Source organism: Antechinus flavipes, chromosome 5 (assembly GCF_016432865.1).
Source record: "Antechinus flavipes isolate AdamAnt ecotype Samford, QLD, Australia chromosome 5, AdamAnt_v2, whole genome shotgun sequence".
Taxonomy (NCBI): domain Eukaryota; kingdom Metazoa; phylum Chordata; class Mammalia; order Dasyuromorphia; family Dasyuridae; genus Antechinus; species Antechinus flavipes.
The window spans coordinates 288,243,869-288,264,496 of NC_067402.1; the positions used below are offsets into that span (position 1 = coordinate 288,243,869).

Below are 20,628 nucleotides of genomic sequence, written 5' to 3' on the forward strand. Positions count from 1 at the left end.
GTGCTTAGTCTATCAGATTCATTTATAAAAGGGTTGGGAAAGTGGAAACTTTACTCGCTCTGTTCTCAAGAGATGCTAGATTTGGTTCCTTTTCTTTTTATCTATGACATGATTCATCATGGCCAAAGAATTCATTGCAGGTGGTTAGCCAGTTAGCCATGATGACTCACGGTAGACATCATAAGAGCATTCATTGGTATAAAAGTCTTAATTTTATTTATCTTTTTTCTGCTATCATCTCATCTACCATTCTTTTGTCTTTGACTACCTGATCTGTATTTTGAAGGTGGATAAAATATGATGAGTGGAACCTAAGCATAAACAGTTTACCAGAACTTGAGTCATAGTGGTTTTTATTTGTTTGTTTGTTTTTAATTTGGTTTTTGTTGGAAGCTGTTAATGGACATAATCAAAGTCAGCTCTAGATGGCTAACTCAAGTTCTTTTTTGTTCCCCTCAGTAATATTTTTCTTTTCCAAATACATGTCAAGATAGTTTTCAACATTCATTTTTGTAATGCTGAAATTTGTGTTCGCAGTTTTTTTCTTTTTTGTTTGTGTTCCACATTTCTCCCTCCCTTACTGCTCCCCCTCAAAACACCAAGCAATCTGATACAGGTTAAATTTGTTCAATTCTTTTGAACATATTTCTATATTTGTCATGCTGTACAAGAAAAAGCCAGATCAAAAGGGGGAAAAAACTATAAGAGGAAAAAAAAAAGCAACCAAACCAAAAAAAGGTGAAAATAATATGCTTTTAATCACATGCAGGCTCCATAGTTCTCTCTCTGGATGTGGGTGGCATTTTCCATCCCAAATCTATTGGAATTGCCTTGAATCACCACATTGTTGAAAAGAGCCACGTCCATCATAGTTAATCATCACATAATTTTTTGTTAACTGGTACAATGTTCTCTTGGTTGTGCTCACTTCACTCAGCATCTAGTCATGTAAGTCTTTCTAGTATTTTCTGAAATCAACCTGCTTATCAATTTTTCTAAAAAAATTTTAGTTGATAATAGCTTTTAATTTTCAAAATACATGCAAAGATAGTTTGCAGCATTTACCCTCGCAAAACCTGGTGTTACAAATTTTTCTCCCTTTTTTCCTCTCAGTCCCTTCCTCTGGTCAGCAAGCAATCTCAATATGTGTTAAACATGCAATTCCTCTATACATATTTCCACACTAATTATACTGCACAAGAAAAACCAGATCAGAGGAAAAAAATAAGAAAAGAAAAAAAGGCAAGCAAACAACTACAATAAAAGATGAAAATATATGTTGTGACCGACATTCAGTTCCCATACTTTCTGAATGCAGATGGCTCTCTTCATCACAAGTCTATTAGAATTGGCATGAATCACCTCATTGTTGAAAAGAGCCATGAACATCGGAGTTGATCATCACATAATCTTATCATTGCTGTGTACAATATTCTCTTGGCTCTCTCTTCACTTAGTATCAATTCATGTAAGCCTTTCCAGGCCTTTCTGAAATCATCCTGCTGATCATTTTTTTTTTTTTTATTATTATAACTTTTTTATTGACAGAACCCATGCCTGGGTAATTTTTTACAGCTTTATCCCTTGCACTCACTTCTGTTCTGACTTTTCCCCTCCCTCTCTCCAACCCTTCCTCAAGATGGCAAACAGTCCTTTACATGTTAAATAAGTCACAGTATTTCCTAGATACAATATATGTGTGCAGAACCGAACAGTTCTCTTGTCGCACAGGGAGAATTGGATCCTGAAGGTAAAAATAACCCGGGAAGAAAAACAAAAATGCAAGCAGTTTATATTCATTTCCCAGTGTTCTTTCTTTGGTCGTAGCTGCTTCTGTCCATCCTTGATCAATTGAAACAGAGTTAGATCTCTTTTGTCAAAGAAATCTACTTCCCTGATCATTTCTTATACACCATAACTTATTCAGTCATTCCCCAAATGATGGGCCACTTAATTTTCAGTTTCTTGCCATTAAAAAAGGGCTGCCACAAACATTTTTATATATGTGGGCCCTTTTTTGTGATCTCTTTCGGGATACAGGCCTAGTGCTAACTCAGATTCTTGACCCCAAATGCATGGTTGTTAAGTGAAGCGATTCAAAGTTTACAAAGTAGAAAAATGGGTCTTGAAGTATATTAGCTCTGCATAAAATGCTTTGAAAGTAAAGAACCACCAAAGAAAGATGACATAATGACTTTAATGATTAAAGATCAGTATACTGAAATTATGATTAATTAGGAAACGTTATTAAAGATATTTTCCCATCAAACTAAAGTTCACTTTTTTCTCTTTCTTTCTTTCTTTCTTTCTTTCTTTCTTTCTTTCTTTCTTTCTTCTTTCTTTCTTTCTTTCTTCCTTCCTTCCTCCTTCCTTCCTTCCTTCCTTCCTTCCTTCCTTCCTTCCTTCCTTCCTTCCTTCCTTCCTTCCTTCCTTCCTTCCTTCCTTCTTTCCTTCTTTCCTTCCTTCTTTCCTTCTTTCCTTCTTTTCTTTCCTTTCTTTCCTAAGGCAATTAGGGGTAAGTGATTTGCCTAGAATCACACAGCTAGGAAGTGTTAACCATCTGAGGCCCACATTTGAACTCAGGTCCTCCTGACTTCCACTGTACCACTTAGCTACCCCAAGTTCACCTTTTAGAATTAGATGATAACCACATATGGATGATATCTCAGGAGCTTCTAGAAAGTCAGAATCATATTTCCTGTAAAGGATGTATAATTTTGTCCTTTTGGATCCCTCTTCACAACAAATTATTGTTCTCTAGCCTATAAGTGAGAGTATATTAGACAAAAAACTGATCATCCTATAGCCAACCAAGGTGGTCTTAAGCATTTTCAAGCTGAGCTAGCTGAGTCCATCACCAGTACCATGTAGAATACCTTTCTTTTAAAAAAATTTTTTTAATAATAATAATAGCTCTGTATTTTTCAAGATACATGCTAAGAAAATTTTTAGCATCCACTCTTCCAAAACATTGTGTTCAAACTTTTCTTCCTCCTTCCCCCCCCCACCTCCTTCCTCTAGACAGCAAGTAATCTGACAAAAGCTTAAATATGTGCAGTTATTTTAAATATATTTCCACATATGTCATGCTGCATGAAAAAAATTAGATCCAAAGGGGAAAAATGAGAAAGGGGGAAAAAAAAGGAAGCAAATAATAACAACAACAAAACTGAAAATCCTATGCTTTTATCCACATTCAACCTCCATCCTTCTCTCTCTGGATGTGAATGGCTCTGTCCATCACAAGTCTATTGGAATTGGCAGAATCACCTCATTGTTGAATAGAGCCAAGGCCATCACAGTTGATCATCACATGATCTTTATTGTTGCTGTGTACAATGTTCTCTTGGTCCTATTCACTTCACTTAGCATCAGTTCATGTAAATATTTCCAGGTCTTTCTGAAATGATCCTGCCTGATCATTTCTTATAGAACAATAATATTCCATTACATTCACATACCACAACTTATTCAGCCATTTCTCAACTGATGGACATCCATTCAGTTTCCAGTTCTCCATCACTACAAAAAGAACTGCTACAAACATTTTTGCACGTGACTTTTCCCTTTTATTCATTCATTCATTCATTCATTTTTCTAGGACAATTGGGGTTAAGTGACTCTCCCAGGCTCACACAGCTAGGAAGTGTTAAGTGTCTGAGGTCACATTTGAACTCGGATCCTACTGACTTTTGGGCTGGTGTTCTATCCACTGCACCACCTAGCTGCCCCTCTTTTCCCTTTTTTAAAAAATAATCCCTCTGGGATACAGATCCAAGAGAGATACTACTAAATCAAAAGGAATGCACAGTTTGATACCTCTTTGGACATAGTAAGAAATTGTTTTCCAGAAGGATTGCATCAGTTCACAACTCCACCAAACAATGTATCAATGGCCCAGTTTTCTCACATCCCCTCCAACATTTATCGTCATCTTTTCCTGTCATCTTAGCCAATCTGAGAGGTGTGAAGTGGTACCTCAGAGTTGTCTTACTTTGCATTTCTTTGATCAATAGTGATTTAGACCATTTTTTTCATGACTAGAAATGGATTTAATTTCTTCATCTGAAAATTATTCATATCCTTTGACTATCAGTTGGGGAACGGCTTGTATTCTTATAAATTTGAGTCAATTCTCTAGGTATTTTAGAAATGAGACTTTTATCAGAAACACTAGAGAGTTTTTCCCCCCCAGTTTTTTCTGTTTCACTTCTGATCTTGACTGCATTGGTTTTGTTTGTACAAAAGCTTTTTAATTTAATATAATCAGAATTATCTGTTTTTGCATTTCATGATGTTTTCTAGCTCTTCTTTGGTTATAAATTCCTACTTTCTCCACAGATCTGAGAGGCAGACTATTCTTTATTCTCCTAATTTGTTTATGGTGTCATGAACCCCATTTTGACCTTTGTTGGCATAGGGTGTTAGGTTTTGGTCAGTCCCTAGTTTCTGCCATACTGTTTTCAGTGTTCCCAGCAATTTTTGTCAGTTAGTGAGTTCTTATCCCAGAAGCTGGGATCTTCGGATTTATCAAACACTAGATTACTATAGCCATTAATTATTGTGTTATTTGACCCTAATTTATTCCATTGATTCAGTACTCTATTTCTTAGCCAGTTCCAAATGGTTTTGATGACCACTGCTTCATAATATGGTTTTAATCTGGGACAGCTAATGCCTTTCATCTTTGGAAGGGCAGAACAGAATCTGCATCCTTAGCATAACTTCTAAAAAAAAAAAAAAAAAGTAAATTTGTACCAGTGTCTTATCTTCACATACCCTACATTTCCCCAGTATGTCCTTTAGTTTTGACAAAGAGTAAAAGGGGGAAACATTCAGCAAAACAACAAGCCCATAGAAAAAGTGTGAGACTGTAAGTCCCGGGCCCTCCCTGTGGTTGTCTGTCTCCACAAAGAAGGCAGGAGAGGTCTGAGGCAGCTTCTGAGAAGCCAAGTGTCCTCTTTCTGCCTATATCTTGAGCCTTCAGAGGAAAACATTAGTAAAGGATCTGAGTGCATTAGGAAAACTGACCTCCTCCATTAGTGTTTGTTTTAAGATAAAGGTAGTTTTTTATATCTGCAAACGACAGATAAAGGTGACTCTTTCTTTAGCTTCCAAAAGTTCAGGCATCCAACTGAATTCTAGTAGTTTCTCTGGATTCATATTGTGCCCCTGTATCTTTGATCCTGCCCTAAAGAATGTAATGCTAGAAGAATTTCTGGCTGAAAATGGGCTTTCTCTCCCCTAGCCAACTCACTAGAAAGAAGGGAGGTTTGTCCATTCAGTAAATGTTTGTTAAGCACCTACTGTGTGCCAGTCATTGAGCCAAAGATAAAAAGACAAAAGCAAAATGTTATGCCATTGAAGAGTTTCCCATCTCTTGAGGAAGATAACATATGTAGAAAGCGAAACACAATATGTCTATCGAGGGCGTCCATGTGGGAGATAGGGAGAAGAGGCGTCACCTGAGCGGGGCTTGGGATCCTCAGAGGCAGAGCTGAGGACCTGTGTCACTACAAGTCCAAGACCCGACTTCCCACTTGTCTGCCTCTTTGAATTTGTGTGTGATGAAAGAGTCAAGGCCAGAAAAGCCCAGCTTCTCCCTGGTGGCCTCCTGGCTGGGCCGGGTAAGCCCTCAGCTTCTCCCCAGCTAAAACCTGGGGAACCTTTGAAACTGCTACACTCACAGGCCATCTGAAAAAATTCACATCTAATATAGATTGTCATCCTAGACTCTCCCAGGAGCCTGGCTGGGCAGCAGCACTGCTGCTTCTGGGAAGCCCTTACCCAGGATATGCCAGTGCTACTGCATGGGGACATGTGGGTCCCAGAGCCACTCACTCCCAGCCACCCTGGCTGCAATGAGGAATGGGTTCTGTTGTGAAGCTCCTTCGATCCCATGGTCAGTCGCTAAACTTAGAGCAGGACTTCTTAATGATTTTTGGTAGAATGGGTAGAAGATGAAAGAGCTGAGGTGGAAGGGGAGAACTATAGAAGCCATCAAGTCCAGATTCTTCATTTTACAGATAAAATGACCAGGAGCCAAATCACTTCTCAAGGGAATACAGCAAGTGTCCAAGGCAGACTTTTTAAAATTTAATTTAAATTTCATTTCAAAGATGAGACTTTCCTTCCTCCCACTTCTCTTCACCCTCATTGAAAAAGCAAGGAAAACAAAATCTGACATAAGCCTGTAGAAACCCACCCTGAGTCCATTGCCGTGCTGTCAGGGAGAGGGGCAGTCTTTTCATCACAAGGAATTTATTATGTGTATAAGAGTTAACAGTTTTTTCTTTTAAAAACTTTTTTTTTATTTATTTTAATCAGCCAAGATCCTCCTTCTCACTCTTCCATTGCACCTCTATGTTTGTTCTACCACACTTCCCTAACAATAAAGTTGTCGTTGAGCAAAGACTGAGGCATTTAACTGAGAGTTCATTTTGCCCAAGATTTGGAAAGAGAATTGTGGCGCTTCCTGAAGCAGTCTGCCACCAGCTTTCAAAATTGATCGGCAGAATTAGGAGACTACTACAATAGTAAAACAAAGCATCTCCCTGTTGATAACATGCTCATAACCTGTTGTAATCCAAGAAGCTAATATCAAATGATAAGTAAATGATTGAGTTTTCTGAAACACACCCTCCCGCCTCCCACCCCCCCACCCCCAAATTCTCTTTACAGTTCCTTCATTTCCTAGATTTAGGATCACACCATTCCCACTCATGAAGAACACAACAGAAACAAAATTCTTGGCACACACGTATAATCAAAGCAGATTTCCATATTGGCCATTTTTTCATTCTGCCTTCTGAGTCCATCACTTCTCCGGCAAAGGATGGATAGGATATTTCAGAATCGTTAGTTCTCTGAAATCCTGCCGGGTCATTGTGAGAGTTTAGTGCAAGAGGTAGTATCCCATCATGATTGGCAGGCCATAACTCGTTTATTTATTCCCTAATGTACAGGTCCTCCCTCCGACTCCCATTCTTTACCACCTTAGAGCTGTTAATATTTTTGGACATTGTTAGAGACTGTTTTGCTCAGGACTGATATTTCCTTTAATTAATGCTTCCTCTGGTTTTCTTTCCTTCCTTTTCTTTTTTTTTTTTTTTTTTTACTGTTGAGTGAAATATATTTCTGTACCCAACTCTGCATGTGTGTTTGTATTCCTCCTCCTTTTTACCAGTCCAGATGAGTGAGGTTCAAGTGTCAGCTCCTCCTTCCCACCACCACCTCCTCTTTTGGACAGATGTCTCTGTGTGCATATGATTATGTGAGATAATTTTTCTTAATTTCAGAGGGACACATGGATCCTTTCCCCATATTTGAACGTAAGCAGTTTATCTTTGTTTAGTCCTTTATCATTGTTCATTCGTGTTTGCCTTTTTATGTTTATCTTGACACCTCTTTTTAAACTTCAGCGTTTTCTCCATAACTCTTGTCTGTAAAAAATGTTTGGCAGTCCTCTATTTCACTAAAAAGCTGTCTTTTCCTTTATAACATTATACTCAGTTTTGCTGGTTAAGTCATTCTTTGCTGTAATTCCCTCTTTTTTGCCTTTTGGAGCATCATATTCCAAATCTCCCTTCCTTTATAGTGGTGGCTATTCAATCATGTGTGATCCTGACTGTTATTCCTCCTCCTTTCTTTCTGGCTGCTTGAACTAATTTTTCTCTGACCTGGAAACACTCTGGGTTTTAGCATTGACATTCTTGGGAATTTTCATATTGCCTTTTTTTTTTTTGAAGTGACTGGTACAGTCTTTTTCTATTGTGCCTTTTGGTCCTAAGAAATGTAGGCAGTTTTCTTTAAGATTTCTTGAAATAGACTGTCCAACTCTGAGGTGCTACTTTACATCTCTCAGATTGGCTGAGATGATGGGAGAAGATAATGATAAATGTTGGGGAGAACTGGACACCAATGTATTATTGGTGGACTTGTGAACTGATCCAACCAATCTGGAAAGCAATTTAGAAGTATGCCCAAAGGGTTATCAAACTGTGCTTATCCTTTGACCCAGTAGTGTCTCTACTGGGTCTGTATTCCAAAGTGGGGAAAGGATCCACATGGGCAAAAATGTTTGAGGCAGCCGTTTTTGAAATGGCAAGAAACTGGAATCTGAGTGGATGCCCATCAGTTGGAGAATGATTGAATAAGTTATAGTATATGAATGTTATAGAATATTATTGTTCTATAAGAAACAATTGGCAGGATGACCTCAGAGAGGCCTGAAGAGATTTACATGAATTGATGCCGAGTGAAATGAGCAGATGCAGGAGATCATTGTGTACAACAATGACAAAATTGTGTGATGATCAGTTTTGAATGTACAAGGCTCTCTTCAACAATGAGGTGATTCAAGCCAATTCTAATAGACTTAGGATGAAGAGAGCTATCTGCATCCAGAGAGAGGACTATGGAAACTGAATGTCAATCATGACTAATATTTTCACCTTTTTGTTATTGTTTACTTGCTTTTTTTCTCATTTTTTTTTCCTTTTTTGATCTGATTTTTCTTGTGCAGCATGATAAACATAGAAATATGTATAGAGGAATTGCACATGTTTAACATATATTGGATTACTTGCCATCTAAGGAAGGGGAGGTGTGGGGAAGGGAGGGAGAAAAATTTGAAACACAAGGTTTTATAACCGTGAGTTTTGAAAACTATCTCTGCATATATTTTGCAAATGAAAAGCTATTATTAAAAAAAACAGTATTTAGATTTTTTTTGGTCAGGATGTTCAGATAGTCCAATTGTTCTTAAATTTTTCTCTTTAATCTGTTTTCCAGGATACATTTTTTTAATATACTTTTTCATTCTTTTGAATTTATTTCAATATTTCTTTTTGCTTCTTGGCTTCAGTAGCTTCTATTTGGACCATTCTCATTTTCAGGGAATTTGTTGCTTGAGCAAAATCTTCTACTTCTTATGCCAAGCTGATTGTTAATTCCCTTTCCAATTTTTTTTTTCTTAAAACTGTCTTATCTTTGCTTTCCTTTTCTTTTTTCCAAGTCAAGGGGCAAAATCTTTGTTATGAAGCCATAAGGCAAGTTGAGGTCCCTGATGGAACTCACAATTTACAAGAAATGTTTATGCAAAATATCCCCTGGGGTAGACATTTATAGCTTACCCTCCTGGTTGTGGGCATAAGTTTAAGATAGATCTTTTTGTACAAGATAATCCTGTCAACAAAAGAAATCCAAGGGTCCACTTAGGGAAAAGATAATCCCCTCAGTATGAGAAATTCCACAGATGTCCACTCAGGGACTGAGTAATCCTGTCATTATCCCTCCCCAAGGCCCACCTAGGTGCTGGCTTGCTCCGAGGAACATGGTCACCCCATCATTCCATCCTCACATAAATAAGTCCCCAAATCTTTCAGGGCATAGGGTATTGGTCTTGTCTTACGAAGCTGCTTCCTGCTAGCTAGCTGTAGGTGTAGAGCTATCCCTGCCTTACAGGTCCCGTTTGAAGGGAGGTTGAGTTCGAGGGCCTGGAAGCTGCTCAGAGCAGCTTCCAATGGGCGACTGAGTCTCAGGACCAGAAGTAGGACAGTGTCTGTGTTGGCCATCACTTGAAGGTGAATCAGCTGGAGCCTTAACTGGGAGAGGACTTGAGCCAACAGACTGTTCCTCATACAGGGCACCAAATGATGAGGTATGAGAAGTCATGAAAGTGGGGAGTCATCCAGAAAGAACTCACAGGCTCAGGTTAGCTAAGGAAAAAAGGTTGAGGGGAAAAAAAGCTTTTTTACGACATCAGGCTGAGTCCCCTAAGGGAACTCGCCTCATTTCTTTTCCATTTCTTCCTCAAGTGCTCTCGTTCCAGCTACACATTTATTTCTAACCTAAAAAAAACCCAAACCTCCTTCTTCATCTCTTCCAGGAATTATGGTTGAGTGTGTGCCCAGTCTGTGTGCTTTTCTGAGGCTTTGCTTATAGATGTTGTGGAGTCATTCTTTTTGGGCTTGTGCTTGAACTTTACTGCACTATTATAAAGGTTCATTAGGATGGGAGTCTTTTATTTGTCTATTCTCCCAGCCTCCTTCCTGACTGGAGCATTGATGGGCTCAGCACACTTCTGGCCTGCTTCTGTTGCTGTTTTCTGGGGGTAATAGATGTCTTTTTATTTCAGGGTCTCAGGGACAGCTCAGGCTGGGGATCCATAAGTGTTAGGGCTCCCAGAATGGTCTGGTTGCTCTGCAGAGCACCTGCTTCTGGACTCGGCCCCTTTAGCTAGTGGGGAAATCCTGGAGGGTTCAGAGCAGCAGAATTATGGAGTTCTTGGTTATTCCCCCTGCAGCTTAGGCCAGAGGTTAAAAGTGAGACCCTGCTCTGAACTTGTAGTCTAAGCCACATCCATGCCCACTTCTGCATTGGCTGGGGCCTCCCTAGCCAGCAGGGCCACTGATCTTCTCACTCTTCCCTGGAACTGGGGACCAGGCAGCAGAGATGCCAGTTGGCACCTGCCCCGTTGCAGTATCTGGCATGAGTTTCAGGCTGCTGTTTCCCTGGTGCACAGCCTCTCATTAGACACTGCCTTGCTCTGTAGGCAGGTACTCCTGACCTGATCCTGTGGCCACTGTCTGCAGACCCCCCTCTGTTTCTCTGAACCTAGCTGCAATGGACCAAACACGCCCTGGGACTTCTGCATCTCCCCATGAGAATTTGGTGTGCCGCACTTTCTAGCTCCGTTCAGAGGAGTTTGTAGAGAGGAGCTTACTGCCATCTTGGCTGTGTTTCAGTCTCGAGGCCAAATTGAACATAGACCTTGCTGCCGAGTCCGGCACGTTCTCTGCTGCATTGTTTTGCTGCCGATAAAAGGTGTCCGAGAGCTTCTCCTCCTCCCAATGAGGAAGGGCCCTTGGAATTTGTTGCTTTTTAAGTCTTGTGCTGTCAGCTCACCTTGTTCTTTTTCCTCCACCTCAGGCACAGAGAGAGCTGAATTAGAAAATGCTCCTTTCAAAAACTTGATATCTGCTTCCCACCGTTTAATTGATATCAAATCCCCCACACTGCATCACTGGCTGTTTTGGAAGTCATTCAGCTTTGTGCAGTCTAACTAAGCCAAATGGGGCGAAAAGCTACACATATATCACACCACCCCAGCGCCAGAGAGTAATAGTGAGATTCAGACAAATGCAGTTTAAGTTCTTAATTTTCATGACTCAAAGGAAGATTTCTTTTTTGTTTTGACGTGGTGTTATATTATTTGTGTTTCTGTAGTGTTCACTAAAAGGCGGAAACAGTGATTCCTGGATGAACCCTCTCGCCAAGCAGTTTTCAAATATGGGATTGCTGGTGAGTTTTATTCCTCCCCTGCTTCCAAGGTAATGCTGTTTCTAGCTCTTATTCATACGAATATCCTGGCCCATGGTATAGAGAGGCACAGAACAAGCGCAACTTGAGGCAGTGAGGAAATCCTTGTCAAGATTGGGTGCCTTAGCCCATCGATCCGTGTCTCTCCTCTTCTCCCAGCCCATGACTTTTAACTTTTAGATGCGTTGTCATTTCCCAATTTTCATGGTCCCGACCATTATAATACCAGATTTACCCTTGTTATTTTAAGAAGTAAACCAGGCCATGAATGAAAGGAAGGGAGGATCCTTGGGGTTTTTCTTAATGTATTTTTGTCTTTTGGGGGCGCTTTGTCCCTCAGTGCCAGAAGAAGAAGGGCTTCGCTTGGCTGGCTGCACATCTCAAGACTTGATGATTTGACGAGTCACAAGAAAGCATTGTCATGGCCTGGCAGCTCCTCCTAGCATTTGATCCCAGGACTCTTGGTGCTTGAGGATAAGGATAGTGGTTTATTCCTCCCCAGCAGGGTTTATTTAACTCTTCCTCTCAGTCTGTTGAGTTTGTGGTCTCTTTGTATGTGAAAATTGAGTTTCATTTATCCAAAGGAACTGACAAGGGCCATGTTAGTTTATGTTGAGATTGGGTTAAAGCTTCATTTGGTACTTTCTTCCTCCTCCAATAAAGTGGGATTCTGGGAGTGTCCTTGAATTACCTTCTGTGTACCTGTACTCAGGGCTGGCTCTTTGGAGACTAGTGCCTCCGCCTCCTTTCCAGAGTCCGTCTGCATGTGCAGCACGATCTGTTCTCATTTCTTTTTTCTTTTTCAGAGTCAAGCTGAGGACAGCCCAGGCAGTAAGATGGATTTGTCTGTAGGTGTGTATCGCCATGACTGTCCTGGTACTACAGGCCCCTCCTAGTAGGGAAGGGCTGAGGAATTAGCACATTGTACTGTGAGAAGTAGGGGGGCTTCAGAGACTCTCTCAAGCAGCATGAATGAACAAGGAATTCTCCCTCTGGCATCTCTCCCGAGCGGCCGCCTCTGCAGCCCACCTCTGTTCTCGGCTAAACAAACAGTGGGCTTCTTCAGGGAGTCTGTGAGCAGAAATGGAAAAACCTACTGATTCTCTGGCTTTTACTAGAATTGATTCCCTTTGTAATCCTATAGATGGGATTTTATGCATTTAAAAACATAATAATTCTTAAAAGGACACACAAGAAGAGCCCCACAACGGGAGGGAACCAGAGAAGGCATGGGCTTGCAAGTGAAGAGTTTGCAGCCTCCTTAGGGAAAATACCCACATAGATAAGGATGCCGGGTGGTAGCAAGTGGCAGGTGTCCGCTGGACCTGTCTGGGGCACTTCCTCCCATGTCGGGTGTTCAGGAGAGGTGGCGAGGGTGAGGAGGATGGGGCTTCGGGGGCCGGATTTTGGAACACGGTTAGCAGCTGCAAAGGTGCAGTTAAGTGAGGGTTCAGAAAGGGAGGGTTGGGGGGGGGGGGTGTAGGGCGGTACTTGGTTTCTAGAGAGGAGAAAATAAATCCATTTGACAGGATCACAGAGTTTATGTGAGGGAGATAAATAGGGAAGTGGAAGAAATCCAGAACTATACAAATTCCTCACATAAAGAATCTTTGTAAATGTTTGGTTATGTTAAACTTGAGTTGTGTTGTTTAACTTTTATTGAAAGATCATCTTGAAATCTTAAATATTTTGATCAAGTTGATATTCAGTGAAATAATTTGGAGGAATTGAGATATCTCAGCTGTTGCTATGAGTTATTAGAATTTTTTTCCCATCCTTTTGAGACAGCAAGTAAGGAAACGGACTCTTGGCCACTGACACGACCCTTTCTTCTTGTTGCCTTTTCAGGGAGCCTTCCTGACAAGAAGTTTGATGTGGACAAACGAGCCATGAATCTCGGGGACTTTAACGATATCATGAGGAAGGATAGATCTGGGTTCCGTCCACCTAATTCCAAAGACATGGGAACCACAGATAGCGGGCCTTACTTTGAGAAGGTGAGAATACATTGTTGATAATGACCAGTTGTACAAGAGAACCATGTAGGTTTTCATTAGGCAGTAGAATTTCGGAAAGAACAAAGAATTCCCAAATCGAGAGCTAAGCGCAGACATTTACAGCATAGATCCTGAGAAGTTACGGCCTCTGGCCCCACTGAAGTCACACTTGACAAAATTTGCAGGGCAGATGTGACCTGGCACTTGTATAGAAGGAGGCTGTCGTGAGGAAGTATAAAAAAGGGGCTCATGGGCCGAGGGGCATCCCGGTCGTTCCCAGCCCAGGAGCATTTCTGCTGGCCATTGGACATGGTTATGTGCCACAAATTGGCCATCCTCGTTTCCCTTCCTCCTGTAGATGGCTGGCAGCTTTCTCCCTTTGCTCTTATGAGAAACTTGCAGGAAATCTGGACGGTGTAGTGGACAGAGGTCCAGCCCTGGAGTCCGGAGGACCTGAGGTCAATTCCACCTTAGTAGTTGTGACCCTAGACAAGTCACTTAACCATAGTTGTCTAGCCCCCTCCCTCCCAAAAAAACAAGAAACTTACTGATTACCTTCATTTTCCATTTTTAAGCTGTACCACTTTCCTGTGATGGATTCCTCTCCCCAGTTAGGCATCCTTCTGGTCTGTGTTGATTGCCTTCATGGTTTCTGTTGGAAGGTGGGGGGTTGAGGGGGCTCAGAAGGTCTCTTTTCAGTGTTTGTCAGTTAATTTCACCATAAACCTCTAAATTACTGTCAGAGCAGGGCCAGAAATCGATGGTGGGCTCTGGTTGTATCCAAGAAGAGGTGTTTGCTGACTTTATCCATCAGAGGACAGCGAATGCGCTGACATGGGCTCTGGGCTGGCTCCTGATCATGGCCTCGGGGTTGGTCCAGGTGTCCAGATCTCGAGCGAGGGCCCGGCGTCTTGAGAGCACAGATGCCGAGTGAGAGCTAGTCGGGATCAGATGGAGACTCAGACGCGCCGCCCGGCAGTGGCCGCGGCGAGTCTGTCGGGCAGTGTGTGGCTGGAGCTGGTCAGATGAGACACGGGGTCTCCTTGTGGCTAATGGACACTAACTTGGCTTCTTGCTGCTGTCTCTCTCTTTTCCTCCCTGCCTTCTGTCGCTTCACTAACCAACCCACCCTGGGATTGGCTAACGCCTGCTCTCCAGCTGACTTTGCCTTTCTCCAATCAAGACGGGTGCCTTGGGGATGAGGCTCCCTGCTCTCCCTTCTCCCCTTCTCCCAGCTACAAGCTGTCTCCCTCTGGCTCCACAGCACCCAACGTCAGCCTGGGGGCAATCGGCACAGGGCTCAACCCCCAAAACTTCGCTGCTAGACAAGTAAGGAGGCCTCTCCGGTGTATCACTGGGACCAGGGCTGGGAGCCGGCCGAGTCCTGCTCTGCACTCCATGTGGCTCCGTTTGTCAGGCTGGGGAACTCTGGTCTGGTGAGCCTGGGAGAGGAAGGACACGCCGTAGGGATCTCGGCCCCTGAGCTTTCTTCTTGTAGCTTCAGGGTCCAGTGCACTAATCCTATTGTAGGCCAAAGTGATGCATTCCATATGAATTTCAAAGGACCAGGTCCACATCTGAAAATGATTTTGAGGAGATGGAGGAGAAGGATGGCTTGGTGTGGGACCAAGGGCCAACCTAGGGGATGCTTTTTTAAAATAGGGATCAGATATGGACTATTTTCCAGGGCTTCTCAGTGCAGTATGCCTAAATCTGGGAGAGAAACACTTGAAGATCCCAGCATTGTCATTTACCTGTCAGAGTAGCAGAATTAGTCTCAGGCACCTCAGTGGCCTTCTGACCAGCCACGTGAACACTAGCACCAGACCCCAGACAGATGTTATTTCTGAGCAGAGGGGTGCAGACGGGTAAGCCAGAGAACCCCTCTCTTGGGGCATATCGGCACAAAGGAAATGGAGGAGGCTGGCGGGGAAGAGAGCCTACTGAGCTGCTGCCACTGTTCCTAGGACCAGGAAGAGGGTTCCGGCTAATTGGGCTGCAGTGGGAGGCCCTTGTAGGGGCTGTTCCACTGTGCTGGTGGGTTTTAGTATAGCAAGATTCAGCTTTACTCTTATTTAGGCCTTAAGACACTTCCCCCCATCTCTTATTTGATTTACTCTTATATTAAATGTTTTCAAATGATTTCTGCAAGGCTGCTCAGTGATCTGGGTAATTGAGGCCATTTCTCAGGCCAGGTATTGCCCATTACTAGGAGCGCAGCTTAGGAGATCCTCCAGGGTCCTGTGAGTAGATAACGTTGCTCATCGGGCTCCAGCATCAGGTCTGAATGCTGCTATAACATCTTCAATGATGGCAGTAACAAAAAACCAACAGTTACAGTACTGATTTCAAGGAAAAGTGGTCTCCTTTGTTTCCAAGTCATTTTATAGATTAGGAAGCTCTTAGCAGAGTCTGGTATATGGTACGTACTTAAATACTTCTCTTCCCTATCCTGATTTGGTTATTTTTTCATCTGTATGCCTTTTTTCTTTTTATTGTATTCCTCTCCAAGTATCATCCTTCCTTGTCCAAAAACTACTTCTCTTTGTAACAATGACTTGAAAGATGATACCGTTCCATCAAACCAACCAGCTCTCAGATGGAGTCTGACAATGTATGTACCATGCCATCTCCATGGACCCCCACCTCACAGTGAGGGGAGGGAGAGCTTTTTTTCTCCAGGACCTTCTCCAGCTTCATCATGGTCATCACAAGCATTCTGCTCATCTTTCTGGTTCTTCCGACTTCCCCAAGCATGATTTTTTAGCAGGCCTCTGTTCTTCAAGCAGCACAGTGAAACCCCATTCTGGATGAGCCGTTTTCTTCCACCTCCCCCCACCCATAGCACCCACTCTGGGTCCACTTCTCTCTGAGTCCATCTTGGTCCAGCAGGCCCTCCTCGCGGTCTGTGCCAGTGGAGGGTGGTGGCGGGGCCGAGGGATGGGCACATCAGAGCCTTCGGCTGTGGCCGTTTCTGTCCCATCCCGACTTTGCAGCTGTACTCTCGCCTTGTCACAGTGGCCCTCGGTTAGTTTCATGATGGGAAGAGGTTTGCGCTCACCTTCTAGAAGCCGGGCCAGACACAGAGAGGGCTCCTTAGGGGTTTCCAGAGGGGCTCCTCTGAGCCCTGAGAAGAGGAAAGAGGGGCCAGATTATCACACTGTATTTCGCTGATCAGTAAGCATTTTTCAGCTAGTCGACTTGTGAAGCAGTCTCCTCCTTGGAGGCCCTACGGTGGCTCTGTTGAACCCCTGTGGCCGTGTCCTCTGCAGTTCTCCTCCATGGGGCCCTTGTGGTCTTTGTGCACCTCAATCCTCCCTCAGGCCTGTGGGAAGAGTACCTCTGCTCGCTGTTCCGCTCCCTGGTAGGCAGGTGCTGCCGGCATTATCCACTCATCCCAGAGCATTCGCCATAGGGGTCCCCTGCTCCCAGATTTCTCCCAACAGCTTCCCCAATGGAGCTTCCTTTTCTTCTAAGGCCTGCTTTTTCCCCAAGCACCAAGGTTCAGAGCTTCTGAGCGGTCCCAGTCTGCCCAGACGCCCCTGGGCTCTCAGCCTCATCTCGTGGCAATGCATGCTGTATTCCGGACACTGATCCCCTCTCTCATCTGTCTCCATCTCACCCTGTCCCCGCTCTGCTTGGGCCCAACCTCAGTGGACCACCTCGGTCTATTTGTTGAAGCTCCTCTTTTCTGTCTGTTCTTCCCTGAAGTGGTTCTCCTCTCCCTGGTTTCTCAACCACACAACAAATCCTCCCTTGCATCCTAGTAATTTGGGTACTTGTCTTGGCCCACCCATTGGATTGTATTCTCGAGCACAAGAATAGTCATTCTGGGGTATGTCTCTCTTTGTATCCCCAGTGCCTTGCCCAAAGTAGGCAGTTAATTTTTGTTTTTGGTCCGTTGAAGACCTCAACATCTTAGGACTAAAAGGGGTACTGGCGCAGATCCAGAGGAAACTTCCCCTTCCCCCAAAACATAGAGTATACCGAAGCATCAGCAAAGCTTCCTGCTCTCTAGCCTAGACAGACTAGGAACTCTTAAAGATTTTGTTCTTTAGAAACCTGACAGACAACCCTACCATGCTAAGATTTGACATTTATCTCTTATTTATTCCATTTGAGAATGGTTTGGGTATTTACTAAAAATACTGCTTATAAATAGAGTGGCTGAAAAAATGGCATTCTTTCTGAAGAACACCGGGGAGGCTGGGAACTGCATTTAACCCCTCCAAAATGCCAAACGCTGAGGGGGAGCTATAGGAGAAAATTTTAATGAAGGCTTTGGGTACTTAACAGTTCTTAGAACCTTGCTTAAAGGGGAACCTGGGGTTAGAAACTAGCATTTGGGCATTCTTTGGCAACCCATAGGATTTGCCTTACACCTTCTGTAGTAGTGACAGTTGAACTGATTTATTCTTTTATTGGCAGTTTTCCTACTAAAAATAAAGTTCTTTGGCTCTCTCTTTCTCTCTCTTTTTTTTAAAACAGGGTGGCAATCATGGTTTGTTTGGAAATAGCACAGCACAATCGCGGGGCATGCACACTCCAGTGCAGCCGCTAAACTCTTCCCCTAATCTACGGGCGCAAGTGCCTCCCCAGTTTATTTCTCCCCAGGTAAGCAGTTTGATGTTTCTGAATGTCAGAAGTAGGGGGTTATGAGCTGTTAACTTGCCTAAAATGAATTTGTGAATTTTGTGTAATTTGAAAATCATCATAGCTACCAGTATTTATTATGGATGTTGCTAAATGTCCAGAATGAAAATTTATAGGAATTATATCAAATTATAAATCTTATTTGGGGGGGAGGGGGGGGCGGGGAGGGTTGCCATGTAGAAATAAGAATCTTTTTTGCATGGTCACACTTTTAAAAAAAAAAAGTCTAGCTTAAAAGAAAATGAAGATGTTGACTGATTGCTTGTGTTCCTTCTTGAGAAGAAGCTGCTCCTCTGGTAGAAAGTTGGGTTAGACCAGAAAAAATTTGCAACCCTGTCCATTATGAGCTTTTCTCTTAGAACTGTACCTGGAAGAATGAGTCTGTTGCCTAGAAGGCTCCAGATTCAAATTTTGCTTGTGTGACCTTGGGTAGTGATACGGCTGACTCATCATCATGGTCAGGCTCATCCCCACAGACCCTCCTTTTCCTGCCCCAGGAGTGACCTCTGGTACAGAGATGGGAGGAGGAGGCTCATGGAACAGAGATAGGTGAATGGGTCCATCCAGGTGGGGATGAGGGGGTATACTGGCGTGCTCACCATTGGCAAAGGGGCTGCACATTCTCCTCCAGAGTCCTTTGTGGGCAAGGGGATCCTGGCTCTTCTCCATCTGGACCACCCAGCCAGGGCAGTTCAGGCCTCAGTTCTGCACAAGCTGCCCTCAGACTGCAGGAGGCTCCATCTTCTCTCTTGCTATTGGGGAAGGGTCTCTAGGACATCTCTGACGTGACCACTTTCACCCTGTCCCATGCATCTGTGACGATCTGTGCTTTGTGTACAGTGATTATGTACATTCTGCTGTTGGGTTGGGGGATTTCAGCCTCCTTCTATCCAACTCTTGGCAAGTCTGTTAGGATTGCCAGAGAGCACCCGAGGCAGCGGGCTGGGGGCAGTGACGAGAGGGCCTCTGCGAGCTGCATGGGGGTTCTGCCTTTCAGCCTGCCGGGGTGTGTGAGGCTTCTCTCCTCCTTGTGCGCTGGACATCCCTGCCAGCTGACACCCGGGACTCCTCTTAGTTCCAGCTCTGTGAGTCAGCCCCTTACCCACACTGGGTCTGGGCCCTCTTACCTGAAATGGGCCAGTTGTCACGCTGTCCTGAATGGGAGCTTGCACAAGTCCCTGAGGAACACATCCCTTCTCCTGCATTCCCCTGCTTTGTCATGGCGGGGCTCCCCAAGCCAGCAGGCTCCTGGTCATTGAGCCATCTGTGGCTGATGGCTCCGCTGGGAGGGAAAGTTTGTAGGTGGTCTTTTATCTTGGATATGTCCAGTTTAAAACTCCAAGGTGATGGAGCTGCTTGTCTCTTGCCTGAACTGTTTCGTCATTGTCATTGCCTTTTTAATGGCTCATCTCCTTTTTAAATAGTATGAATCTCTGTTAGGTTCTCTCTGCTCTGAGACGTGTGCGTATTAGACTTAAGTCAGTAAGGAAAGTCTGATCCTTTGTATCCCTTTCTCAACTTGTTTTCCTAGTTCACTGATGTTCTTTAATCTCCTCTCTTGTTTGTTGTGACCCTGTTTGGGGTTTTCTTGGAAAAGATGCTGAAGTGGTTTGATATTTTCTTCTCCAGCTCGTTGTACAGATGAGGAAACTGAGGCAGACAGGGTGGAGGGACCTGCCTGGGGTTACCCAGTTGGCACATGAGGCTGCATTTGAAGTCACCCAGAGGTGTCCCCATCTGTGTACACTGGCACCCCGTGGCTGCCCCCCCTTCCTCTTGTTTCTCACTAGACCATCCCTGCCGCCACCTCCAGCAGAGCTCACCCTCGTACTCAATAAGTAGATGCTTCGGCCCCGGGGGCCCCTTCCCCACAGCAGTCTGTGTGCCTTGGGCCTCTCCAACCCACTGCCCCCTGAGGTGGGCTCCTGTGAACCACCATTGACTGGGGAGCACATCCCCAGCTTCCTGCCTCCAGGTTGGCCATTGGGCACACATAGCCCTTCTCTAAGGGGAGCCCTCCTTTCTTCTGTACACTTGGCCACCACAGAAAACGGTAACAGAAGCGCCCCTCTCGTTGGAAGGGTGGTCCCATTCCGGGATGCCTGTGCTGGTGGCTCTTCTCCAGACATGGCGGCGGAGGGTTGGGATGGTCTGGAGCGGCCGCTTCTGCAGGAGTCTTTGTGCTCCCACGGCCCCTGTCCTCATTTCCGCACCATCAGGTCCCCGGCAGGCCCATGATCCTCTTGGTCAAACAGGAGGCTTCTCTGCACTGTACCTCGCCTTCCCCTTTGAAGCAGCAAGTCGATGGGATGGCTGTGAGCGAGAGGTGACTACAGATGGTTTGCTGGGGCTATCCCCACTCTGAGGAAGCAGGAGCGGCCGCCAGAGATAAAGAAAAGAGAGGCGGAGACCGGTCAGTCAGAGAGAGGGGGTCAGAGCTGCCCGGGCATGGGGCGGCCCCCTCCCCTCGATGTCTGCTGGCAGAGGCTGGATGGCCATCAGAGAACTCTTTCTCAGGATGTGACCAGATGATGCCTCCACGCCCAAGGTGGTGCACTGTCTTTGATTGGGCACACTGGGGCTGAGAACTGCATTGCAGGAGGCCATGTCTCTTTGGGACTATGACGCATGTTGAAGACAATTGCAGGGCAACACA

The 20,628-nt window shown here is 44.2% G+C and overlaps 1 protein-coding gene across 6 annotated transcripts in view; it reads left to right on the forward strand.

Moving 5' to 3' along the window:
* Positions 1-20,628, forward strand: part of TNRC6B (trinucleotide repeat containing adaptor 6B) — a 220,184-nt gene that overhangs the window by 165,472 nt on the left and 34,084 nt on the right. For 5 of the 6 annotated variants that reach the window (XM_051962078.1, XM_051962079.1, XM_051962077.1 and 2 more), the window contains 5 exons: positions 11,230-11,304; positions 12,129-12,174; positions 13,171-13,319; positions 14,478-14,648; positions 17,808-17,933. In XM_051962078.1, the coding sequence (XP_051818038.1) occupies positions 11,230-11,304; positions 12,129-12,174; positions 13,171-13,319; positions 14,478-14,648; positions 17,808-17,933 (567 nt within the window). The remainder of the gene's footprint in view (positions 1-11,229; positions 11,305-12,128; positions 12,175-13,170; positions 13,320-14,477; positions 14,649-17,807; positions 17,934-20,628) is intronic. The other variant, XM_051962083.1, reaches the window with a different exon arrangement.